At 37.9% G+C, this 21,428-nt stretch overlaps 1 protein-coding gene across 1 annotated transcript in view; it reads left to right on the top strand.

Annotated features, from left to right (window-relative positions):
• Positions 1-21,049, top strand: part of LOC139744261 (solute carrier organic anion transporter family member 4A1-like) — a 40,071-nt gene extending 19,022 nt beyond the window's left edge. The window contains exons 3-11 of the mRNA XM_071654704.1: positions 4,533-4,737; positions 5,739-5,841; positions 9,434-9,555; positions 11,499-11,753; positions 13,305-13,500; positions 14,394-14,553; positions 17,543-17,745; positions 18,606-18,670; positions 20,725-21,049. Coding sequence (XP_071510805.1) covers positions 4,533-4,737; positions 5,739-5,841; positions 9,434-9,555; positions 11,499-11,753; positions 13,305-13,500; positions 14,394-14,553; positions 17,543-17,745; positions 18,606-18,670; positions 20,725-21,044 — 1,629 coding nt within the window. The 3' untranslated portion in view covers positions 21,045-21,049. The remainder of the gene's footprint in view (positions 1-4,532; positions 4,738-5,738; positions 5,842-9,433; positions 9,556-11,498; positions 11,754-13,304; positions 13,501-14,393; positions 14,554-17,542; positions 17,746-18,605; positions 18,671-20,724) is intronic.
• The last annotated feature ends 379 nt before the right edge of the window (positions 21,050-21,428 follow it).

Here is a 21,428-nt window from a genome sequence, read left to right as displayed (position 1 = left end):
ATTGCCTACATTATTTAGCAAGGCCTGCTATACCTGCCCTCCTCTCTAACCCAATGATACTTGCAGTAATCAAAACAGGATTGTCATAGCTGACACAGAGGAGACGAGAGGAGAGGAGTATTACCTTTGACCCACTTACCTTTAAGGATTATGATGTGAAAGTGTGTCTTCTTCTTTTTTGTAAACCGTAGCAGCTCTTGTTTCCAGATAATTATGGGCAAGGCGACAAGATCTTCTTCTTTTTTTCAATACATGTATTTACGGTACTACATGTTTCATTTCCGAATGTATTTTTTCCCTTTCTCTTCTTTTTTTTTTCAAGAGAGCTGCATCGTGTTTGTTTGTATGTGTCACCGTGAGTGTTTATTTCTTTCTGTCTTTCTTATTTTTGAGATACCTTGCCTAGTTTTGCTCTTTCAGCAATTAGATATTGTTACCGAGGAGCCTACAAGCCATGCTTTTTAGCAGTCCATTCTATTTCCAACAGTTTTTATTCGGTATTTGTCATTAAAGTGACAATTGACAATATCTGTAGTATTTTAGTTTACGGTTATTTCCTTTTTTTTAACATTTTTGTACTAATTTTGTGTCATTATGTCAAATATTTTGTTGCAATATCATTTTTGTTGGAAATTTGCTAAACGAAAACCTTTGTGAAAGATTACAAATCTCTCCAAAAATCTTTATTTCAAGAAAGAGCTATTATACTTGCGGGCATATTAATTTGCAAAATGAAGTGAAATTTTGGAGAAGATGGTACCGCTGAAGGTTCTCATCCAAAGGATCATACGATCTGATCCCGGTACTAGATGAAAATTAAAAAAAAATGAAAATATCAATAAATAGATGAAAGAAGATAAGGACTTTCCTGATCAAGTGTCTTAAATGATTGATTAATTTACCTATCACTGTTTCTTTGTAGCTAGAGAAAGTTCATCACAATATATAATTTTTCGAGAAAGACATAGAAACATCTTTCCAAATTCTAACCTGGGTCTATGCCGTCGTGCTTCGGTAGGAGTTCTATCCATTAGACACTGTTTGCCCTTGTGCTGACATGGCTGAACGCCCTTTTGCAACCGGATGTACTCAGGGCAGAAGTTCGTCATAGGCGAGACACTAGGTTTAAGTACAGCGTATAGCTTAGACGTAACAACATCCCTATTGAGAACTAAGGATGCCTGTGAAATCTAATATTCCCGCAAAGAGGAAAACGAACAAGTTTTACTATTCCCAGGTTAGCGTTGTTCTTGAGTATGTAAACGAAATGAAGTTGTGAACGCAGATAGACTCAAAGTAAGAAATATATTTCAAGTAAGTATACATTTTTTGTAAAAAAATTTATAACAGGTTCACTACACATTAGGAAAATCAGGAAAAAGGAAGAAGTGAATTTGTGAAAAAAAAATTCTTTGGAGATTTTAGAAATGTAGGGCTAGCAAAAGAGAATATAGATTTGGCAAAAATAGTTCTATTTAAAGGCAAGTGAAATTCATTGGATATGAGTGGACAGAATATATCAATCGCGTCGATTAGACTTGTCGGTGGTATGTATTGCTCGCTCTCTCTGTCATGCAAACACATTCCTATACTAGATTAACTATACAAATTTAGCTCAATATCAAAACAAAATTTGCATATCTTAATGCATTTTGTAAACGGGTTTCTATAAGTCTTCAGACTTTTCACCCATTTTATTAACCCAATCTATCTATCTATATATCTAAAATTCTTCTGACAAATGCAAAGACATGTCACTTTTTGCATAGACGCCTACATTCCTTTCTTATGACATTTTATCAGAATACCAGGATATCAATCTTGATCTTAAATTCTTTCACGATGAAGTAAAAAGAGATATGCATCTCAATCAGTTTCCCATATTCGCAGAAAGCACACCGCTCATTTTACTGAATGAGTTATAACCTATGGTATAATAAGATAAGATGATTGTGTATTCACAGACCCCGAGGGGTCCATGATGCGATGAAATCCTATTGCTGCAGTCATATTTAGTGTCGTGGAAGATGCTTAAATTGTGAAGGCAGGTTAACCCATTTGGGTCACGAAGAACATGTTTAGAACTCGTCGTTTTGTTTATATTAACGTAAAAACATGATCGTATCTTTGACACTTGGCAGGAACATAATGTCACTCAAATTATCCCACTTGGGAGCCAGAAGCAGGAAACCATATTATGACCCAAGCTCTGACAACTTTTTATCTACAAAATATTGAGTGAGGATGACTTGACAGAATGATGTAATATAAACATTGCTCTTGGCATGTGCAGTTCCGGGGTTGATAGCCAAGTAGATCAAAAAGGGTAATTTTCAAGAAAACTTAATCTTTCTTTTCTACTAAAGAAGTCAAAGATGGTATATTAACGTAAATTTGGCAGGAATCATCACCAAGGGTAGGGAACATTAAGATACTTAAGATGTGAAGGCAGGTTAATTAATTTTGATCTCGAAGAACGTGTTCGGAGCTCGTCGTTTTGTTTACGTATATTAACATTAAAAAAACACGATCGGATCTTATTGAAAATTGGCTGGAATATGATATCACTCAAATCATTCCTCGTTGGAGGCTGATATTTTTTTTCTGAAACTTTTTCTTAACATTATTGAATGTGGATAACTTGACAGATGATAAACGTTGTTCTTGGTATGTGCAGTTCCGGGTTTGACCCCAAAATTTTAGATTAGGAAGGATATAAATTTAAAAAAAAAGATCACTTTTCTTATCTACTTAAAAAGGCCAAGATGAGATTTTATGTATATAAAAATGATCACCAGGGATAGGGAATATAAATGGTTCCCATGAGAACAATGGAGGAAGGGCACCGGAGGTCTAAGGAGTGTTAATTTCAGTCATCATCTTCTCTTTCTTCCTGATGCGATGCAGACAGAGTGCTTCGTAGCATGTAGAGGTCAGGTTTTTATCCAAAGAATGCGCGTAATTCCTATATAAAGGTAGTCATAAATGTCATCTCCTCGAGAGGTTTCGAATCGAGGTTGCTTGAAGTTTGAATTGTCTTTGATAATTAAGTTTGAATTATTTTTAAACATAAGGTGAGGATGGCCACACCACGTTATGCAAGTTATCTCTCATTTATCAATTTTGTGGGGTCATATCAACTTTCTTACCCTGGAAAGTTGATGGTTGGAAATGGGCACTTCTCATCTTTCTACGTTTGGTTTATAAATAGATGTCAACAGTAATAGCTTTATACAACGTGTGTCCTTTGTGTCAAGCAGTTTACCATAGACTATAAAACGATATTGACCCTACGTGGCCCATACGAATTTATGCAATAGCATCATTGTTGTAGTTGTACCATGTATTTAACTACATGAATTAGATTCCTTCTTATCTCAGAAAGCTGATTACAAGTTTCAGGTACTGGAATTATTTTGATTTCTACTTCCGTAGGTATCATCATCGCTTATCGCTTGTATGCTAATTCAGATAATATGTGAGTAAACCTCAAATATTCTAAATTCAAAACGGCAATCCAAAAGGTTTGGATGAAAGTGGATCAGAAGTGGATAACGTGATAATGTTTGCCAATGATACTTTATGTATGTCACAAAGGGTAATGATAACAAAAGATTATCTGTGACACCATCGAAACAATTCCACAATATGTTATATGAGTGTAATAAAAGTGACTTCACTGTATTCTTATTGGAGAAAGAGATTCTTAACACTGATTTCGACTGGAATGATGTTTTGAAACAGAAAAACGAAAACTGAAAAACAACAAATTAAAGCAGTGTTGGTTCAAAACATTATATAATATTCTACCCTACAGATACAACATTTTCATATATGGAAAATTGTAAATGATACTTTGTGTCCTTTTTGTTCCGAAACAGAATTTTACAGTAATTTTCTTTTGGAGTGTCGAAAAGTGTCTTTGTTTTGCAAAAATATCATTGCATACATTCAGTTTACTTTCAGCAAAACATTTATGTAAAATGAGAAGGTAAATATAGATCATTGGAGTGGTATCTAAGGGTCCAAAAGAAACGAATATAAGCAACATTCTAATATATGCCCAATATGCAATCTATACGCAGTACATGATGCATTTATTTCAAGGACACGCATAAAATGGCTTCAAAATATGGACTGCTTTTAGAAGTGACATACTGTTAAATAATGGTACTGAGATTTTATATCAAACACACTAATGCAGATTGTGCATTGTGCAGTATATGTATTTATTCAACTTCATAAGAATTTCATTTGATGTCAATTTGGAAATGAATAGATAAATTACCTCTGCAGAAGAAAAAAAAAGTATTATTTTTCCTACATGTTTTATCAATTCGATTTTGATTTGACTTGTCTCTCACACAAAGACGCATACACAATGACAGATCCTGACATGAACACAGTTATATTAACAAGGCAAAAAACAAACAAACAATGAAGATATCATCGTTTTCGTCAAGTATATGATTCTATAATCTTTCTATCATTATGATCTGATCATTAGGACTCTTTCTTTGTTTAATTAACAGGACGAAATTTGTCCTGCCATCTCCAATTCCACATCGGGAGGGGTATGCGATGACGTAACGTCAGCTGATGACTCGATGCTACCCCTCTATTGGCTCTTTATCACTGGTCAAGTGCTTCATGGATGGGGAGGCTCTACGCTCTACACCTTGGGGATTACTTACATGGACGATGGTCTCTCTTCAAGCACATTCGGTCTTTACATGGGTAAGAACAGGATCATTAAATGAAGGACAATAGTTTTCAATGTAAGGGATTTGCACGATATCTGTAATCACGCAATGTCATAAACAGTCACAATACATATGAGAAGAGTTATGCTTGTGTTCACATAGGACGTTATTGTAGAAACAGATCACTAGTAAGTAGTAGAATATCAATGAGAGAGTGTCAATGTTTCACTACTGGTGGCATGTTAGATATCTTTCGATGATGGTTATCACATTCACAGCAATTAATGTTCAAACATTCCTGTAAACAGACGAAGCAAAGGAAAACTCGAAATGTGAAGTCCCACAGTAACTGTTATCACTTGGTCATAAACAATGCGAACATTATAGCATTATCTGATTATGCTTGCGTAAGATGAAATAATGGAGGGTCTCTTGACCACAGGACAACACAGGTTTAGTGCCTCCCTTTTTAGCTGTTTTGAAGGGGTACCATATCGTGTTTCAGAGATGTGACGAACAAGGCTATAGTCTAGCCAGTGGAGCGAAAACAATACGATTGATCGGCGACTGAAAGCAAGTTGTAAACAAGGATCACCAACTGAAAGCAAGTAGTAAACAAGTTGGATCGCCACGATCCATTGCAATGATTGGATGAAACCGACATCTGATAGATGTGTCGTTATTTACCAAAGTTTATTTGTAAAAGTGAATATGGCTGAATGACATCATGACAGTCAATACTTCAGAATAAGTGCATGTGTTTATTATGTATGTAGGTGGGGTGCAGCTCCTGCAGCTCTTTCGCTTTTTGATAAGAGATGATTGTTGTGGTCAGTTGTTCAATACGCACTTTCTCTGGATTGCAGTCGGAGATTCTTATAAAGATAAATGGAATAAAAAGGCAAGGAAACACCATCAAATTGATACTCTTTCTCAAGCTTGATAATCATGTCTCTAATGTAGAAGAGACAACAGAGAAATAAATCTGGTAAAGGAGGACGTTCTGTTTTTTCCTTCCATTGTAATGCGCCACAGGCATCTTCACTGCTATGAACGCAGTCGGGCCAGCTCTTGGTTACATTCTTGGTGGGGCAATGCTTTCCGAGCTGTACATGGATGTCCTTACATCGGCCTCAAGGTTAGTCCACATCTCAAATAGAGCTGTTACTTTATTTTATGAATAATTGACAGTCAACGTCCCACTGAAAAAATGTCTTCCTGAAAAAGGCTTAAAAAGTCACACATTGTACAAAATGTAATGAACTAAGGCTAAAAATGCATTGTTTTTCCTGTGGTTACTTCATTTAGGAATGTCCAAAATTGATATGATTTGATAGGAAAGTAGATATAGGAAGATAATTATTCATTCGAAAAGAGAGTGATGAAAGGTGAAAAGTCAAGGTCATACTTAATTGTACATTTGCAAAACAATGTAACTCTCAGCTGTTACTTCAGATATTAACGTCCAGCAGCGATGTAAGATAAGTTGGACAGGGTATAGCGGTAAAGTTAAAATTATTTTCTCTTACATTTATATAGTTATATAAGTCAAAGGTCACAAGTCAAAAGTCAGTGTACTATGGTTATACTGATTATATTGATTTCCATCAATGATTGAGTTTGGAATGTCCAGTGCTAATTTCATCAGGCTAGAAGGCTAAAAATGCAAAAAGATATAGGCCCATTTACCTGAAATGACAGGGGAAATGTCAAAGATTGATATCAAATGACACAAAAAATTATAAGATTATTTTGTTTAGACTATAATTTTCTACCCTTATATTCTACGAGGCAAGTCTAATGACTACAGTATCTAATGCACTGGAAAAATTTTTCGACGAACATTTCTTTGGTGCAGATAGAGTTTAATGTCAATCCTTGGAAAGTAGTCAAAATTGAATAACTTCATCAAAACGCAAAGAAAGGGTCGTGTAGGCCGTAGGCCTACTTATGACACGTATTGTGATTGCGTGAACAGGGGAGACATCCCATTCGATTACGCGGCAGTAAAATTGCTCGAGTTTGGTCTTGAATCATTATTTTGCAATGCGCCTACCTGCAGCCGACGCTTCCGAAGAAAAACACGTGAAGACCCGTGAAGTAGATCATTGTTACAAATGTAAAATTTATAACCATCTGAGCAGAAATGATTGGGATAGTAAATCAAGTTCGCATTCTTTACCGTTGCTTACCCGTCGCTAGTCAATATGGGACTATATAAGAGTCATGTAACCTTATTCAAAACCCAATATACCTTTTGAAATAAGAATTGCAGATTGGTAGCTCTGAGATCTCTCCTGGAGCTGTTTGTACGAGCTTTATGTTATCAAGCATCTTCTGTCATCCTGTTTGAGAATGAGAACTAAAATCAGTGAGCATTGTTGTGGAAAATGAGTAGTCGACAGAATTACAGGACTATAAGTTATACTCTAAATGTCTTATGTCAGAGGAGAATATATGGACGTTCTTACCATGAATTGATTACTTGGGTGTTGAATCTGTCACGCTGTGTTTATCCAATTATGAATGCGAAACTTTTTGCATGTTGTGTCTTTTGAGATTCTGTCGCCGCCGTTTGCAGCCACGAACGACCAATCCTGCAGCATCTATACTCTCGAATTTGATTACGTTACCTTTAAGACATATCTCCGGCTACTGTCCATGTTTTGTTTTTTCTATGGTGCTTTGCACCACTACCAATCCATTGTTGTCATTCCAATGGCATGTTATTATTATAAACTATCCTGACCTGATGTGGAAAAAAAAAATACATGCCGGCACTAACACAATAGATTTACGTGAGTCATGATTGTCTTGTATGTGACTCATCAGTTTTAGCCTTATTTCATTTCGTCTCCGTCATGTTTGCACCCATTATGCATCATGTCGACACAACAATCCCTTTGCATCCCCTTGCCTCTAACTTTTCTTCAAACACCAACATAACTGTCAACTGCACTAGGATGTCTCTAGTCATTCCTTCTTTCTTTCTTTCCATAGTTCTTCCTGTCTGTCTGTTGTCTGTCTTTCTTCCTTTCTTTTTCACTCCCCTCTCCCTTCCCCCCCCCCCCTCTCTCTCTCTCTCTCTTGCTTTCCGTCCATTTCTCTATTATGAAAGCGTCCTGTAATGGTCCATATTTCGTTAGTCCTATGTTGCATAAAAACATACATTTAAAAGCGAATATGAATCTCTATGTTACATTTGTGTCCAGTCCTCGAAAATAATACATCTTTTAACAAATACTAAATCATTTTGCATATTGCTTAACAAGTGATTTTCCAAAAGAAACTGTGAGTGTTCGGGAAAGATGTTCAAGAAGGCTCTTACTCGCAACTCTATCCATCCATTATCTAAAGACAACACTCTCATATCGCTGAATACAATATGTGTCAGAAAAGACATGAATATCAAAACAAATAATGTTCTTTATCTGAATCATGCACCCGGAAGATAAAGAAAAGCTATATTTGAGTGTATATTTCAATCGTCCTATCAGATAACAACGTCAGGAACTGTGTAGTCCCGCACACAATGACATGCCAATAGAGACGCAAAATTTTGATAAACAGTGGTTCAAAGATATGTCTTTATGTTATACGAAATGTCATACATATTTAAGTTATTACATTATGAAATGCGCAGTATGTCCGACCTCTTTGTCCGTTCATGTTGAGTTGCCTATCCAAATAAGTGAAAAGATTGAAATAAAACAATTGCTGATCACAATGATAAGGAGAAAAGCAAACACACATCACAATTCATAGACAAAGATCACCTAAAAATGACATGCATTAAAACTAATTTATCAACAGTACTGATACCAAATGTAAAAAAAAGTGTGATTACAATTTCACTTCATTCATCTCTGTGTAGAGCCATTACAGTTAAATTTAGTCTTAATGCCAGGTGAAAGAAAGGTGGTAATGTGCGAGTTATACCCATCAATTCAGGAATAATATTCTTCTTTTGCCGCTTACTTTTCAAGTAACACTCATAATCGGAATGAGAAGAGTGTATGTTATGATCTGTATGAGGTAAACATCCCCCTCCCCCCCCCTCCCCCCCCCCCCCCACACACACACACACTTGTGACATGGACCATTAGCTCCAGCACTGACGACCCATTAGAGCTAGATTCCTGAAATTGTAATCGTGTTCACCGCCTTCTCCAATCTACTCGACACGCTCCATCCGCCCTCCGGTCATTATATAGAGGCACGATACTTTTGGCAGATGCTTGAATGAATGATATGAATTATATGACAGTGCGAAACGTAGTGACATGCGGCAACTGACGGTGATTATGGCAAGGCGACTGGTAATTTCGCCTTCCCTTTCACACACCTACCTCTTGTCCCATGTTAAAAATGTTCTCTAGGGATATACGCCAACGTTTCCCGCAGTTGAGACGCTTCCCGCAATATGGGACAAAATTATTTGTCGGAGAAAATTTTACCTGTGTCTGATTCATCATATACTCTGTCAAGTACTGGTGTTCAATCTTTCAATCTTTCAGAGAAGTAGAAAAGACAGGACAAGAATTTGGTTCCTTTCTTGTTTTGTGAACAGTTTTGTGCCTTTAGCGTTCCTCAGTCACACCCATCCACAATCCATAATGATGAATGGATACTGAATACAATCGAATACAATGTACTCATGTATACTTGAAGGATTTTGGTATCTTGATATTTGTTATATTTTTTTCCCTCTTACTTTATATCTTTGGCAGTCTTGGGATCACAGCCAACAATCCAGTGTGGGTCGGTGCCTGGTGGCTTGGCTTTATGATCAACGCCGTTCTCCTCTTCGTCATTGCTCTTATCTTTCTGGGCTTTCCAGAGAACCTTCCTGGTGAGCTTTATTGGCCTTCTCATGCTCACCACGAATCACTTTCTACGCTGTAGGAGCATAGTGTGCTGTCTGTATTTTTGTGCTTTGTTTACCATGTTTCTGTTTACACCAGCTTTGTTTTAGAAACGTGGAAGCCTTTTTTTGTTTTTGTTTTTGTTTTGCTTTTTTTAGGTTTAAACGCAGTGGCTATAGTAGGAAAGGGATGTGATAAAGATGAGAGAAGATCATTGCAACAAACAAAAAAATCAATTTGGAAATGACGAGGGGGAAAAGGAGTATCAAGAAATACTCTTTTACGGCAAATATGAAAAAAAAATCAAACATTAATGAAGACTGGCAAAGATTACTTTTTGTGGATCTAATAGAAACTTTCCTGCACCTTTCTGTTTCCAAGGATTAAATTATTTCCTTTGTCTCAAAACGTAGGGAAGAAATAGTTTCCCTTTCACAATGAATAAAGTTACATTCATAGTCTGTAAACAAACAAACAAACAAACAAAGTAAAGCCTAGTGCCTTTTCACCCTTTACCCTAATGAAAGAGTTCCCAACTTGGCTCTCTCTATTATTACCATGATATCTGGAGAACTGTCAGTTAGAATATTAGTCTTTATCATCCAAACGTGCTGCCATGCACCGATAATTGTCACCATCGATCGTCGTTTGGATAATATGTGGAAGTGAAGGTCATCCCAAAATACAAGTGATTGGTGATAACATGTGTTTTGCATCATCACATAGATATCCTCTTTTCTCGCGAATGTGGCTACTGTTTTGGCTCGAGTTAACGCGTAAGAATAGCTCCTGAGGCCTATATTGAGTACAGGTGTGTGATTCGTCGTCAGCACAATGTCATGGCACAGTCGTAAAATCCCAAAACCGAGAAAAATTAAACCAGGTTGTCTCTTTGGCGAAGAGAGATATTGAGGTCATTTTAGAAATAGACGGTTTGACGTTTAGTTGTTTTCTGTTCAATCAATTTGGAATAGGGAACTTTCAGCTTTGTGTTGATTTTGTTTTTGTTTGCTTTTGGGCTTTTTTTTCTATCCACGGAAGCATGTTGATGCTGTACCCTGAATTGACTCATATCCAGATTACTGCACGCTTGACATCACCTTCTGAGCTTATTGTTTTATTTTTTTTCTCACAAATTAGGTTTATGTGCTTGGTAAGCTGCCTTTCATGAGGCAGCTTTCATGAGGCTCTCTCAGTGTGTTTGTGTGTGTGTGTGTGTGTGTGTGTGTGTGTGTTTGTTTGTTTGTTTTGGGGGTAATTAAATTACGTTGGAAACTTACCAACGATTTTATACGTTGGAGAATATGAAACTGCCAAAATCAGAGGAATCGGAGATTGGCCACATACACATGGTGACGAGTAAAATTATGATCTGGATACAGATTCGGATCTGGGGGGAGGTAGGTGGTTTAACCCCCCCCCCCCCCCCCTTTGGCTGCCAAATGAAGATTGTTGTTGTTGTTGTTGTTGCTGTTGTTGTTGTTGTTGTTGCTTCTTGTTGTTGCTTGTTAGCCGATTTGGCGAAAGAATTGACATTGGGTCGACCCCCCCCCCCCCCCTTAGCAAAAAACTAGGTAGGCTACGGTCCCAGTGAATAGTGTTGTTAGCTGTTTGTTATCAATATGTGGTTCAAACATAGCTGTGGCATGCTTCCAAATGATGGTCACAGACTTTGATATGCTATTGTGCTGCCATGAAAACTACGTAATACCGTAAACGCAGGAAAAGTAAGGCGATAATTTCAGATGTGAAAATTCAAGTTATACCTTGAAGCAAACGTTCTTCAGAGGATATAAGCGTGCAAATCTTATGGAATCACCCTTGATCTGTTGTGTGCTAGTTTTCCTTTGCACACTTAAAATCTAGGGAATGCAATTAAAAGAAAAAAGTTTTCATGTCTTATCACAATTCCTTTTTTTTTCATATTCAGTTTCAAAAGATGTTCTCCTAGAGAAGAGGGTGGAGTCACAGGATGGATGTGATTTCCAAGCCAGCGAGGGTTTCATCCAAACTTTGCGGGAGTTCCCTGTCGCCCTCTGGAACCTGGTGAAGAACATCCCATTTCTCTGCATCTGTGGGATGGCCACAACGGAATGGTTTGTAAACGCCGGCCTGACGTCATTTGGTCCCAAGTACTTCGAGTCTCAGTTCAACATGTCAGCAGGACAGGCAAGCAATGACATAGGTGAGTGGAAGAAGAAGAAGAAGAAATAAAAGAGAGAAAACTAAACGAGGAGAAAACGCACCTCTCATCTACATTGCTTTTCAATTGATTACTTGATGAAGTACTTTTTCAACTCATTCACCTTAAAATGTGTTTTGAAAACCTTTACGGAGAATGTTACGGGAAACTTTACCACTGGATTTTTTTTTCTTGGCAGAAGACACTGAGAATGAATGTAAGGTTTTCTATCACATGGTCTATGTTACCATGAAATATAGTTCCCAACCACTAACACAATGTTCCAGCAATCGCTCTGACATACTGCAGTAGTAGGCCCCTACATGTCAGCAGTGACCGCCACACACGCTGTAGACAAACTACGTTCCAAACGCGGTACACACGTCTTCACTGATCTGCTTGACACTCAAAATAAAATTATGCACACCTCTATGATATTTGTACAAAACAAAATAATATCGTGGTGGGCAGTAATTTTATTCACATACGTAGTGAAATTCATGCACAAATGTAAGTCAATCTACATGATACATAGTATAATACACTTTATGACAGACAGCTATAAACAGTCGAAATAACATGAATAAGAATCCAGCTAGTATGGGATACTTTTTTTTTTTGGGGGGGGGGTGTTCTGACATGTGTTTGTCTGTCTTCTTTGCTTGCTCTAATATCTAATAAATGACAAAATGAGGGGAAATGGTTTCTTTTTTTGTCTGGCAGAAAGTATGAATTATTTTGCATACAAAACATGACATTGAAACATTTACGGTTTTCTTCAGAACCAAATATGAATACACCTTTCAAAATTTGAACCTATTCTGCAACATAATTTCTTGTATATAAGCAATAAACCTTTGTGTAACATAAAATTCCCAAAACTAATGTGGCATTGTTTCTGTGGAGCTCGAACAAAATGTACAGAGATCTGTCTGTGATAGAGATGGCCATGGGAAAAAAGGTAGTTTATAAACCCAAGAATTCTATGTAGAATTGTGTATTGAAAATAACGAAATCTTTTATTCAGGGTAAATTAATACAGAATGTTGTATAACTTAAGGCAGTCTAAATTTTGGGATTAACACTTCTACCTTTTCAGATTCATGTGGTTTATTAGGTGGTCGCATACAGTGATCTTATCGCATAGTTTTTGGTGTATTTCGACTTAATATCGTTTTGATCATTTTTACCAAGTTACATATTGCATGAAAACAACGCCTGTCCTGCATCGGACTCATCAGTCACTTTCGAGCCTGCAGCAGACGTGGACTTCCTTGAATCTTCGTTCGCGAAGCAAAGCCATACAAGCCATACAATATTGCATATTTTGTTGCGTCTTTATTTCGTTATCATTCACATATTTTCGGTCAGTTTTGTTTTCCACCCTAAGGGGATTTCATGAATGACCAAAAATATATTCTTCAAAAATTGTAACAGGCATCATAATATTTGGCATTTGGCCCGAAACTGTTCAAAACTTTAAAAGAGTGATGGACAGGAAACGGGCAAAAACGAAGAATTGCGTAATGCTTGATATTCTAACCTTGAATACAGGAATAATAAGCGTCATGGCCGGTATTGTGGGAGCAGTCGTCAGCGGTCTCCTGATGAAAAAGCTAGACCTGTCGATGAAGGGCCTCCTAAAACTGAGTCTGGTTTGTGCAGTGGTCTCTCTGGCATCCCAGTTCGTCTTCATCTTCCACTGCCCAAACGTGCCCTTCGCGGGTGTCACGGTCCCCTATGGAGACAGGTGAGCTACATACAGCTGTGATCCACTTCCCATAATCCTCTACGTTCACTGACCACACCCTTTGACTAGCAAAGAGGGTCACATTAGTTTTTCCAACCCTTGTGACTTTCATGTTACGTCGAACAAAATGAATACATCAGTAGGGATGTCATGTTACCGTGGTTCTTCTCGTCTTTAATTTCAAAAAGGTTTATGTGAAGCTATGATAAACGTATTCACGTACGGACATCTTAAAGGGATAGTACAGTATTGGTGAGGATGAGAATTGGGCTTTTAACTTTTTGCGAGATACCAAGAAAACACTTATGAAATAGTACAGAGCTAACCATTTTAAGAGGAATTCAAAGTTTATTTGATGAAAATTGGGTTTGGAAGGACTGAAACATCTAAAAACAAAGTGAAACAAAGCGATCGTAAAAAAGTGTGGGTCCCACACTTATTAGAATCGCTCTGTTTTGGATATCTCAGCCATTTCAAAACCAAATTTCATCAAATAAACGTTGAATTCCTCATGGAATTACATGCTCTTTCATATTTCATAAGAGGTTTCTCATTATTTCACCAAAAATGCTAGAAACCTGAAATTAGGTCTCAACCAAAACTATACAATCCCTTTAAAGTAAATACTATTAAAACATTTTAATGATGAACTTCATAAATATTGAGACATAATCTAACCAAGTCCTTTTGCAAGAGGCGTCATAAGAATCGAAATTTTGTCACCACCGTTATTGTCAGCCTATACTCGCACTCTTTAGCGATGTTGTTGGTTTGGGTTTTTTTTTTTTTTTTGTACTCTCGGTAATACCATATCATTGGTTCCATGCGTCTGCGGTATGTTGAATTGTTTGCATTGAATAATGAGATGGTACATTTCCGTTGTTCCCATACAGGACAGGATCACTAAATGGTACTTCACTGACATCATCGTGTCACGGACAGTGCGCATGTTCAGAAACATTTGACCCCGTGTGCGGAGCCGACAACGTCCTTTACAACTCTCCTTGTCATGCAGGATGTGCCGCCCAAAATCGAACATCTAGCGGAGTAACGGTAAGAGCCATTGAATTATGTATCAAATTTTTAAGCATATATTTCTTTCACTATTGTTTCCATCATCTCGGGAAAAAAAAGCCAGACAGGGGGTACTGTTATTCTTACGTTAAACGTTTGTCCAATTGAGTAGTGAACGATAACACGCTATGCTGGTGTTACAGGAGTCACTCTACCTCCCTAGCCACACTTTGCAGGATAGAATTCACAGACGTTTGGACTAATAATTGACATGGAACAAAATCCTAATGAGATGGCACATGTGCAAACAACATATACCGCGTGTTCAGCGGATGATTCTGACTAGGACTGTATGAGAACTGATGAAAAAAAAATCGTGATAACGCGTCGACTCGACAAAACTGTCGCGATCAGGACACGTTGAGTGCAGTATACATTCCTTTCACAAAACGTTCATTTACCGGTCTTCACGGTTCTAAAACGCTCAGCGACTATGATGCTTCAATATTCATAAACGTATCTTCCTTGTCTCGTTCCCTTATGCCACTGTCACACTTTGCCGGATATGGCAAACGCATTAAATCGAATGTCGATTTTTGGCATCCGTTGATATCCGTTGAAATGCGTTTCATGTCCTTTTTATCCTTTGGATGGAGGTTTATCTTCCGGTTATTTCCGTCAGAGCGGCCAGAAAATTTTGTGCATGCAGAATTTTTTTTTCTCTCCAAAAACGGATATCGCGATCTGACCCTTGTACGATAGTTGTACGTTTTCTCGTGTATCTTTTCTGCACTTTGTCGTTTTCTACGCGTTTCTATCCGCTAGGCCTCCCGTAGAGGCCGTTAGTGCAAGAAATTGAACGGGTGGACAGCACATCAAACGAGTACGCAGTGTTCTCTGACGTTCGATACTCTCATCCGTCACCCATTTGTTCCTCGTGCGTTCTGTCCTGTAGGCATGCGGTTCTTATTCGTTTCTCATAATATGTTTGCGCGCGACTAAAACAACCATAACGTTTACCATCGAGAAGCTGGAGGGGAAACCGGTGATGGTGATGAGGATTTATGACCTCATCACACCCAGCACGTTAACGTCAACGGACCGGTTTTTGCTAGGGTACGCCAAAAGGAACCGTGTCTGGTAGTCTGGTTTTGCTACAATATCACTTCCCCGCTAATAGTTTTGGTACAAAATAAATCTTCAATTGGTGTTTTGTTGCTCTTGGTTTGACATAAGAATGTAATTTTGGCTGATCTTGTACCGAATTATTCTTTTTTTTTTTAACAGAACCAGACATGGTACCTTTTTGCGCACCATAGCAAAAAACTGGACCGTTGCCGTTACCGTGCTCGGTGCGCCGAGGTCTTTACTCGGACTGCAGAGGATGTATTCGCAGAGAATGTTTCAGACTCATGTTGAAGGGGTTCTTCTAGTTGGCTTATCGCAATTACCAGTGGGGGTGCCGTCCTTTGTCTCACTGTTGTCACTGATATCAAGAGGACAGGAAAACCTCGTATACTTTACTTGCCTTTCTCGCCATCCTCCAACTTGAACATTTTGGATATAACGGTGATTGGCAGATGTGTAGATTATTCACTTTGTGTTCAATTCACTGGAATACGTGTTGTATCTGTCACAGAGCTTTTACGAGTAGGTTCGACGGATGTTTACTGCTGTTGTGATGTCCGTTAGAATTGTCAAAAATAACTGTCCTGTATTATGACAGGTAAATTGTCGGTGATTGTACGCTTTAACGGCTCCATAAATCGTGTGATATATCTTTTAGCTGCAATTGAAACGACCTATCTACATAACAAGATAATTTCTTTTGCGAGGTTTCTATTCGTTGCCAGTGAAACCAAATATCTGTGGAAGACTGTATACGCAATCTAAACCATACAAGACCTTTGGACTTGATTTTGATATATGCACGAAATTGATTGGAGTTGCTAAGTAGCAGTAATTATTTGGAGTACCATTTCAGTTTGGACAGGACGAAAAACAATAGGAAAAAACAAATTATTGTGTGTAGTTCACGTACTGGACAACTCCTTCTCGTTCTATTCAGAGAGTTCATAGTGAAGATCCAAGTTTTTATCATTAAAAATGAATTCAACTTTAAAAAAATTATTGTAATATTGTAGTTGCTATGAAAGTCAATATTCATTCTTCTCTTCAGACGAAAACATCAATTCAACAAATGAAATATACACCAGACACATACATGTGTCATGAAGAAAAAGATTACAATGATTTTGAAAGAAAAAAATAATGGGGAATAGTGCCTATACCCACGCACGAACTGCCAGTATGTAAGACAACACAATGATTGCCGAGTTTATTCAAAATGGAACTGAATCACAAAAATACACGTATAAATCACTTATGTGGTAACTTTCTCGTGTGCTTTTGTTATCATTATGTAGATTTAATATTACCAGGGAGGTGAGAAGAAACACCTCCCTGATATTACTATCACTTAATATGGGAGGACAGATTTCATTCATACCTTCTTTGTTTTGATCACTTCAAAATTTGCCTCGTATGGAAATTTTTCTTAATGACTAGGAAAGCTGACATAAGGGATGCTTGAATGACAAACGTAAAACAGACAGCTCAAGAAATTTTCATCATCAACGGGGAAAATCATATTCCTTTAATGATACCAAAATTTGAATATCATATAATCTGTTATCTAATATTGTTTTCCCCTTATAATTTTGAAATTATATAGAGTGTTATCTGTTATTGCTGCACACTTGGGATTTATGACGCTAATGCATTTGTAATGTAGGAATCAAGGAAAATTTTCCTTTGAAATAATTCATCATCATCAATATCTTTCTTGCATTATTCAGTAGTCTCACCAATGGACCAATAATGGCTCCACCACTCGTAAGTAGGCCTGCTGTTGTTATTTATGAATGAAAATTCGCGTTCTAATGGCTTTCCGTGCGCGATGTGTATAAAACAGCTGTTGGAATCCTTTAATGCATCTTATTATTTCCCAATATTTTCCAACAATTAGATCTACACCCAGTGCACGTGCATCGCCGACGCCCTGCTGATGGCAAATGAGACGAGTGCCGCTGAGGCAGATGTCGATGCAATTGCCACTAGAGGACGCTGTTCACAATCCTGTTCTCATCGCTGGATTTTCTACATAATGATGTTCATTTCATTTACATCGACCACAATGCTCCTGGTTCCAGCTTGGACGGCAACTGTCAGGTTAGCCAATCAGGCTACATGTCCGCACTCTAACTAACGTTGTTATTTTTTTTTCCTTGAGAGATCCCTTTGTTTGTTGCACACCTTGTTATTTCTGTTGAGCTCTGCACTTGTCGATGACATGATTTTTTATGTAAAGTCACCAGCCTGTTCTGATTAATACTTATCCAATCTCAAGCCTTGAAAGCTACTTAAGAAATAAAAAATAATATCTTTATCATTATGGTAAATCTCTTGATTTCAAGTTGACAACCAAAGGGCCGTTGGCTTAATCATGACCAAGTTGTCAGTTTAGACTTTTTAATGTTTGGAATGACTGCGTGGAGATCACTCGCTGTGCCAGAACATTTTCCATAGACTGTTCATTATACAAAGGTCATAATCCCAGAGTAACAACGTAGATTTCGGTATTACATCTAGGATGTCATATTTTGTTCCTATGGTCGGGTAATCAGTAATTACAACAGTTTTTATGAGACATGACAAAGATAAGGCACTTTGTATATCAGAAACTATACTCGAACGAAAAATAATGTTACCCTTCAATAAGATATTGAACTCTTATCCTAACGAAGCACACATATTTAGAAGCATCTTAACTTGAAAATTTTCACAACACATCTTGGTTTTGATTTGGAAACACCAGAGAGAGGGAGAGGGAGAGAGGGAGAGAGAGAGAGAAAATGTATTATGCGCTGTATAAATGGCGTTAATTATAATAAGGGTGATTCTAAGCTGCCTTCATAATGATAAAATGATTTGGGAGGATTCGTTCACCTCATAATAGAATATGACCCTCTTTGATGATTCATCACGATTTTTTCTATTCTATGTGACTTATCTTCCGTCCTCACAATTAGATGCGTTGCCCATAGTCTTCGAGGATTTGCGCTCGGTCTCCAAACAGTCATGTATGGAGCTTTAGGTAAGAATCGTCTATTCAAGACATAATATTCCTCAGTAGGTATACAGTTGTTAGTGTGTACTCTAAAGCAATGAGCATTTTTTTTTTTCAGAAATCTTTGTCTGTACCACGACCAGTGTTTGGGATTACATAAATAGGTGATCATATGCAACGATATACACTAAGCAACAACGACGACATGTGAATGTGAGATACAGGTGGAATTTTTGTCAGAGTAAATGCGAAAAACAGCGCTAGGATTGTAAAAGTAACGCCCTGGACTCGTCCATGCTTTATTACCCCATGCGTTATTGGTACAAATCTTTTTATGTGCTACATATTTAAAGGGAGGATAGCAACTACACTGTATTTCTATCTTTCTATCTTGTTTATGTGCCTTTTGCTGCTGTGTTGGTTGTTGTCATTCAAATCGGTCGAGCCTCACTGTTTGCGCTCTTTAATTCCTCCAAATCAGTACTCTTTTTCGTACCGTAAGACTTCGGAACGCGTGAACAGCTGGCTTTGTTGTACTCAACCTTAGTGCTATACTGGCTGGTAATTCTTTTCTTTCTTTTTTTTTGAATGGTAGTACATGTATGTTCACTCTTTAGGCTTCCCATGTCTCTTCTGAGGACTCGCATGTCGAGTTGTTCTTTTTCAGCATTATTCAAATTGTATTATTACACCATATTGTTAACAGTGCTGAATCAACTGTTCTTACGTCTGCAGAATGTGGTTGTCTGTTTATCACTATCTGTATTGAGAAGATTCTTTTATCGCCCCGGGTATCATTGCCTTTCATTTTTGTTTTATTAATTTTAGTCCTATGTTGCACCCGTGCTCCTCATCGTATTTTTACACTCTGCTCAGAATTTGGGACCTACGCTTAACAAGCTTGATTTTAAGTAGGTTCCATCATATTTCTTTAGCGTTTATACACAGAGCCAAACCTACAAAGATTGACCGCCATGTGTTATGATTTTATGTTTACATTAATCTACTGTGCATCCAAGCCGGATATTATGGTTCACTTCATTTCATTACATTTGATGTACATGCCTTCATTGAGAAATATGAAAATAAATTCAATTGAATTGAATTGAATTGATCTTCATTGTATTTCAAAGTGGCAATAATTCAGACGCTGCAACTATATAATTGTTTCTGCTATGCCTATACCCCACTCCGAAGGGTGACGGATTTTATGATTTTGAATTCCCGTCCATCCAATCCCGTCCTGCCGATCCCTCTCTCCGTCCGTCCGTCTGTCCGTCCGTCCGTCCGTGCGTCCCAGATCTCGTTATCGCGATTCACGATTTTCGTGGCATGTACTGATGGGCTAGATACTTATGTGAGATAATGAGATTGTCTGAGAAAGAAAAGACTTCCGAGGCCACTCCATGATATATTTGAATTTATCTTTTTGGGAATTAACTCGCTGGTGAGTTGACACTCGTGTTAAACGTACTGGTTTAATTGATGACTCCATGTCCGTTTGCTCTTGATGTCTTGTCTCATCTTTAATTCAAGTGCGAATGACAACGTTCAGTATGTATTACCATAACCCTGTATGTTTGGTTCAAATCATAGAATGTTAAGATGACAGAATAAAAACGAACAGACAGCCGCCTTATGCTGCAATAGTTGGTTATCTGAACGTGGTTTTCAATGGGGTTGAATGTGTGTAATTGAATGATGCTACAATTGATATTAGAGAGTCCCAAGCTATCCGATCTCTTGCATCATACTGTACATTAACCCAGGTAATCTACTCCTGATCAGGAAAAAAAAAAATGGCTTGTCCGAGAGACTATGAAATCACGTTTTATTCACATTTATAACTCTTCTCCGAGAAGTTGAAGACAGATCAACTGTTTTTTTTTTCTTTTTGCATTGGACGTCAACTTGCAATGATATCGATATCTTACTGGACCATTAGTCATGTTTGTCATACGCTTAACATAGAACTATCAGATAGTTAAGTTATAAAACCTAGTTTCCACTTTGAATAAGACGCATCGCGCTAAACACTGATATGATCTTTTGTCTTTCTAAACCATCTGTAATGGCTTTAGGTACCGTGCCAGCTCCCGTGATCTTCGGGCTTCTCATAGACCGCTCCTGCCTTCTTTGGGAAACAGGTTGCGACGGCTCCAAGTCATGTTGGCTCTACAACAACCAGAAGTTTTCTCGCTCCTTTCTCCTCATAACCGTACTTTTCAAGTCTGTCACCTTCGTCCTGTGCGTGGGAGCTCTGTATTCATACAGACCAACCGAACATCCTGCTAAACAAATCCAAGCGGAGAAAAGGCAAACCCAGCAAAAGGATTTTGAGCGATCGCGCGGATCTTTTTCGGCGAGTTTCCGCGACAAAAGCTACACAGTAAACACCTGAATGTGTCGGTATGTACATCAGTTATTATTTCAAGGTGGAGACAAGGCACTTGATTATTATACATCAAGCTGAAAACCTTCTTCAGAATGAACTATTGCGTATTTGGAGCAAAGCTCTGACATTGTTTTCTTGTTAGTTCAGTAACATGATACGTATATAGCCGAAACAAATCGGACGCAGCATTTGTCGCCAAATTGTTGAATTAATGCACCGCATTACATCAAGCATGGCGTGTTTCCCATCAACAGTTGCTAATAGGCTGCCAAGTGAGGTTTTGTCCAGGTTTGTACATATCACAAAAGCGTTTTGTGACCTAGATGTTGTGGTTATGTGTGTGTAGATTCAGCATTAGAACATCGTTCTGTTACTTGAGCGCTGACGCCT

This window comes from Diadema antillarum, unplaced genomic scaffold (genome assembly GCF_040938485.1).
Source record: "Diadema antillarum isolate AM-2024a unplaced genomic scaffold, OU_Dant_1.0 seq00001151_RagTag, whole genome shotgun sequence".
NCBI classification, from domain to species: domain Eukaryota; kingdom Metazoa; phylum Echinodermata; class Echinoidea; order Diadematoida; family Diadematidae; genus Diadema; species Diadema antillarum.
The sequence above is the reverse complement of the archived record's forward strand: the minus strand, read 5'-3'. Positions and strand labels throughout refer to the sequence as shown.